A 5,989-nucleotide genomic window follows, 5' to 3' on the forward strand; every position below is an offset into this window, starting at 1 on the left:
GCGGACTCCCAACCACTGCGCCACCAGGGAAGCCCCAATAAAGTTCTTTCAAGAAATAGTAAAATATGGGGACTTCCCTGTTGGCCCAGTGATTAAGACTCCGCACTCCCAATGCAGGGGGCCACGGTTCAATCCCTAGCCCCGGAACTAGATCCCACATGCCGCAACTAAGAGCCCGCATGCCGCAACGAAAATCCTGGTGCTGCAACTAAGACCCGGCACAGCCAAAATAAATAAATAAATACATATTTAAAAAAAGAAATAGTAAAATAAAGGTGATTCGATGGAAATGTCATTTAACTCTCCACTTGTTTGTCACTGTATCCCAGTAATGGAAGAGTTCCTAGCATCTGGTAAACCACACACATTTGTTAACATTAATCATCATAGAAGGATGGTATGTCCAGATCTGATCCTTTGCTATTCACCTGCATATGTGGACTAATTTCATCAAGCACACAGTGTGAATTCAATAGAGAAGTTATGAAATAATAAAGCTTCTAAATGGAGCTAATAATTATTAGCTATTAAAGAATGTTTCTGTAGACTCACAGATGTAGAGAACAAACTAGTGGTTACCACTGGGGAGAGGGAAGTGGGGAGGAACAAGATAGGGGTAGGGGATTAAGAGGTACAATCTACTATGTTAAAATAAATAAGCTACAAGGATATATTGTACACCACAGGGAATATAGCCAATATTTTATAATAACTATAAATGGAGTATAACCTTTAAAACTTGTGAATCCCTATGTTGTACACCTAAAACTTATATAATATAATCAACTATACCTCAATAAATTTTTTTAATTTATTTATTTTTGGCTGTGTGGGGTCTTCGTTTCTGCGCACGGGCTTTCTCTAGTTGCGGTGAGCGGGTCTATTCTTCGTTGCAGTGCGTGGGCTTCTCATTGCGTTGGCTTCTCTTGTTTCAGAGCACGGGCTCTAGGCACGCTGGCTTCAGTAGTGGTGGCAAGAGGGCTCATTAGTTATGGCTCATGGGCTCTAGAGTGCAGGCTCAGTAGTTGTGGCACACAGGCTTAGTTGCTCCGCAGCATGTGGGATCCTCCCAGACCAGGGCTCAAACCCATGTCCCCTGCACTGGCAGGCAGACTCTTAACCCACTGTGCCACTAGGGAAGTCCCTATATCTCAATAAATTTTTAAAAAGAATGTTTCTGTAATGTAATCTTGCCCTTCCTTGGTAATCACTCATTTTTATTTCCTTTTTTATCTTGTCCTTGCAGGTACCAGCATACTACTGCAACAAAAGGAACAAACGCTTGGGAGGAGTGACATTCGCTTGCTGATTGCAGATAGTAAAGGCTTCAGTTGCCCTGAAAAGCAAGTCCTTAAACTCACAGTCTGCAAGTGTGTGGAAGGCGGTGGCTGTGTAGAAATGTGGTATGACTCCTACGTTGGCCTCGGACCTGCAGCAATCGCGCTTATAATGTTTGCCCTTCTGCTCTTGCTACGTAAGTATTTTAAAAGCTACATTTTAGCTCTTTTAGTAATGTTAGTACCTTTTTAGGGTATTTTTTTTTTTTTTTTAGTATTTTGTTACTACGGTAGTCATTGATTTCTTTTGTTTTTCTATAATCACACACACTAGAATGCTATTGAGGGTGAGTAGGGAAGCAAGCATTGATCATTGATAAATTCACCAAAAGTTATTGAAGTGCTCTTCCGAGTTTTGTTTTATAAGAATGTATCATCTCCTGATTTAAATAACCAAGGTTATTGTACATGCTCTTCAACACCCTTTTAACCTAAACCTTTTTGGTGTCTCCATTTTGATAAGCTCTACGTGAGGGAGGGATGTCGTCTGTTCTTCCACACCCAGTGCTGCGAACAGCACCTTGTGCATAGAAAGCTGTCAGAAAAGATTTGTTGCATGCATTTAGATTATGGTTACAAGGTTATTTTACAAACTCATCTTTTTCCCATCGATCGTTACTTTTCACATTCATCTTGTCAGAGCTCCACCTCCCCAGACCCTCTGCTTGGCTTGCCTCTTCACCTGCCCCAACAGGATCCAGACCCTCTGAGCACTTGTATGTTTCCCAACAGTGACAACCAGCCCTCCCCTCCCTGCATGCCCTCCAACGACCTTGGGTTTCCTTTCACTGAAGAACAGAAGACTGCAGCCTGGGGTCGTGTGGAACCAGTCCACTTGACCCCTGCTCATGGGCAGAGAAACGCCTCCAGGGCAGCCTCAGTTATTACAGTGTCAGAAGACGAGCTTGTCAAAGCCATTAGTAGATGTTCAATTGAATGCACAGCACTCAACAGTTTATAGTGCACTTTTATACCATCATCTCCATTCAATGGGTAAAAATACAGACATGATGATAAATGACTTGTCTCAGCTTACCAAGTTTATAGGTAGGTAGGACTACATCTTTTACCTGGAGATTCCTTGCATTGCCTTCTCATCTCAGATTTCCCAGCACCTAACATGGTGCCTCGCACATGGCAGACACTTGATAAACATCTGTTGAATTACCCCTGGCTGATTTCAGTCTTTTCATTACGCATAGTAACTATAGGGACTATTATATAAAAAGGAGCCTAGGGAGTAGTCAGCTCTTCCTTGGAAGCTGCCACATGGGAGCGTCAATAAAAGCTAATTTGGGGTGGGCTGCTTGCAGATGTGGTTAATTCTTTACTCTGTTGATCAAGGGGCCAGCATTGGCCTTTACTTCATCCTGGAGGTAGAATAAAATTGAAGGAGGGAGCTCTGAAATTTTATTAACTTCTAGATAAAATGTTATATATATTCTAAGGGTTTTTAATGTGGAATCACTTTAGAAAATAGTACTTAGGTAATTCAAAGGTTAACTGGAACCTCAGTGAGTCATGCCTTCTGCCAAATTCTACTCTAGGGTAAAGTGGTGAAGTATTATAGAAGTTCTAATGTTCTAGAATATTTGAATATATTAAAGCTTTTCTACCCTTAGGGACTTCTGATTTCTTTTTTAACACATATATATATTTTAGATGGTGAATTTTCTCATATTAAGAATTAAAGTGGTTTAAAAAAAAACAAAAATTTCAGCCTTTAAGTTGGTTTTGATGATTTGGATAGTATCAAATCCAGTCTCGGTGTTCCACTTGTTGACCACAGTCTTTGTGATGGCCAAGAACTCTGAATCCATAAGACTCCCTCATCCTGCCTTTAGGCTTTGGTATAACTCACCCGAAACAGGCTTGGTGACGTTAGATCAGGGGAAGAAAAGAAAAACAGAAAAATAGGGCTGTAAATAAGTGAAGACTGAACTCAGGAAGTGATAACGCAAATTCCAAAATTATGCAACATAAATTTGAAAATCTGTACTCAATTTTGTTTCTGTCCAGTTGTACCACTTCTACTGCTGAAGTGCCATTGTGGGAAGGGCGCCAAAGGCTTTACCCCCATCCCTGGTACCATAGAGATGCTGCATCCTTGGAACAACGAAGGGGCACCACCTGAAGACAAGGTCAGATAATCAGATGTCAACAGAACACGTCTTCTTTTCTGCTTTAAAGGGGCCTTGGGAAGTGTTTCTAACACCTTAGGTCATGAGAGAGTAAAGTGGTTACTACAGATTTCATTCACATGCCTTCGTTAAACACAGGGCTCGAATAACAACTTACTTTGTATTTGTTGCCAGGACAGAGCTGAGGTGGTTTTGCTCTACCCTGACAGGTCCTAAGTTACAGAGAATGTAGAAGAAGCATCAGGCAATGACACCAAGAATGTAGAACAAAGGTTAAAGAGAGGAAGCGTGTGTAGGGATTTAGGTAGAAATGTTTGTCCCAATATTAAATGGCTGTCTTCCACAGCCAGGTGCTTCTACATTTCCATTCCACGCGATGCATAGGGCCGGCAGAAGTCATTCAAGCAAAGTTTTCCTAATTTGCCTCTGCGGAAATATCTTATTCCCTGCATACGCTCACTTAGCTCAGGTCCTTCTACCAACCGTACTGACCGTCCGTGACTCGGCTGTATTTGCTCTCACAGGCAGTGCTGCCTCTTCTAGAGGCAGACCACAGAGACAGTGCAGCTGTAGGCGGCGGAGCAGGGGCTGTGACAACCAAGGGTGCTACCGTGAAAGGAAGCAGCTCCGCTTCCTTTATCAAAGGGCAGCATGAGATGTCCGAGGTGGACGGCCGATGGGAGGAATACAGGAGCCTCGTCTCAGGGGGGGCCACCCAGGTTACAGGGACAGCAGGAGCCTTGATGACCACGGAAACCCTTAGGACCACGAGAGCCACGGTGGCTTCTAGAGAAGTGGCCGGAGCTCGAGCAGCTGCAGTGGCAGTGAATGAGGAATTCTTAAGAAGTTATTTCTCTGAAGTAAGTGTTGTTTTTTATGTATTGGCGGGGAAAGGGGGGCGGACATTTCTATGTGAACGTGATGTTATTAGGGTAATCATTTTCTTGGATCTAAATGGGACATCGTTCCTTTCATTAAGAGAATGCTTACAGGCAATGAGAAAGGAGAGGTGTGACCCACTGGGTCAGTCAGTCAGCTCAATTATGTGGTGACAACAAATGACCCCATGATCTTGCTTCTCGCCAGGGCATATTTCCCACATTCGTGCTTTTGCCCCTCGATGCAGCTCTGCTCTGCCCCATGTGGTCCGCATTCCAAGATGTGTGCTAAGAGCACAGCTTGTGCCCAGGAAGCTGGCGTCCTTGGGGCGCAGGGAACTGAGCAATGCCAAACCTGGCAATGACCCCCAAAGGCACTGCCTTTTCCCACTCACGTTTCATTGGCCAAAGCGAGTCACATGACCAGGCTGATGTCAGTGGGTCAGAAAGTGCTGTCCCCCTGCAGGAGCAGACTTGCTAGGGATGCACCGGGTAGGGTGAGAGGGGAGAGACTATGTGACCTAAAAATCACAATTCGTTATGTCCCTTTAAGTGTTTTCTTTTGAAGGCAAGTACTTGGTTCACTATTGAGGTGGTTCATAAAAAATTAGAAGGAAAGTTTCAGGAAAGATGATGGGATGCAGTCAGAAAGCTCGTGCCTGGGATTAGAAATTAGAAGCTTCTCTTGAGAACAGGGTCATGCCTGGGAATGGAATGGGCAGAGTCAGATTGCTAGGGACCTGAAGGACCCTTGAGAGGAGTGAGGGGATGGGCTTCCACAGAGGCCAGTTTATTTCTGTCCCCTCCCATCTGCATGGCTGCAAATTACCTGAGTGCTTTCCCACTTTCTGCTCCCTCCCATTCTCCCTTCTTTCATACCATCTGCCCACCCCCAAGTAGACGGGAAATGGTGATTTGGTCAGTGTCAAGGAAGAGCACTTCTCGTCCATTTCCCATCTCACTGCCGGGCTCCACTCTGGTGTCCTGTTTTATTTCAGTATCTTTTTCCCTCTCTGCTCTAATCCTGCGTGAACCAGCCTTGATTATGTGTGTGTGCTCAGCTTTTAATTTGGAAATCATTTCAAACTCATCAGAAATTTTGCAAGAATAATAGAAAGTTTGAACTCCTTTTTACTCTTTACCCAGATTACCCAAATATTAACGTCTTGCCACATTTGCTTTTTTGCCTTTTCTCCCTCCTCCCTCCATCTCTCTGTCACTCTCTCTCTCACACAGACACACCCACACGCGCACACGCACATCCTCTTACATCACCACAGTACAGAGATTGAACAGTGACACATGGCATATTTCAGTTTAACCAGTTATCCCCAAAATGTCTTTTATAGCCACTATTTTTCCCGTCCAGGGCCCTGCTTTCCATTTAGTTGTCATGACACTTGTGTCTCCTTTAACCTGAAACAATGCCCTTTGCCTTTCTCATCTTTCATGATATGAATATTTTTTAAGAATACAGGCCAGTCCTGTTGTAGGATGTCCTTCAATTTGTGCTTCTCTGGTGTTTTTTGTCTAACTACAAGACTGAGGTTAAACATTTTGAGCAGGAATCTAGAGGCTTGTTCTTAAAGGAAGTGCGTCACTCATTATATGCCTGTTTTTCTTTCCGTTTTAG

The 5,989-nt window shown here is 43.6% G+C and overlaps 1 protein-coding gene across 16 annotated transcripts in view; it reads left to right on the forward strand.

Annotated features, from left to right (window-relative positions):
* Positions 1-5,989, forward strand: part of DSG2 (desmoglein 2) — a 91,546-nt gene that overhangs the window by 54,512 nt on the left and 31,045 nt on the right. For all 16 annotated transcript variants that reach the window (XR_016387614.1, XR_016387613.1, XM_089895043.1 and 13 more), the window contains 3 exons: positions 1,247-1,474; positions 3,357-3,478; positions 4,003-4,338. Coding sequence is in view for 14 of the 16 variants with exons in the window: in XM_089895043.1 (XP_089751169.1) it covers positions 1,247-1,474; positions 3,357-3,478; positions 4,003-4,338 (686 nt within the window). In the remaining 2 variants the exon portion in view is untranslated. The remainder of the gene's footprint in view (positions 1-1,246; positions 1,475-3,356; positions 3,479-4,002; positions 4,339-5,989) is intronic.

Source organism: Delphinapterus leucas, chromosome 14 (genome assembly GCF_059928025.1).
Source record: "Delphinapterus leucas isolate spDelLeu-1000000601 "Yukka" chromosome 14, BTC_Dleu_Yukka2, whole genome shotgun sequence".
Classification (NCBI taxonomy): Eukaryota; Metazoa; Chordata; class Mammalia; order Artiodactyla; family Monodontidae; genus Delphinapterus; species Delphinapterus leucas.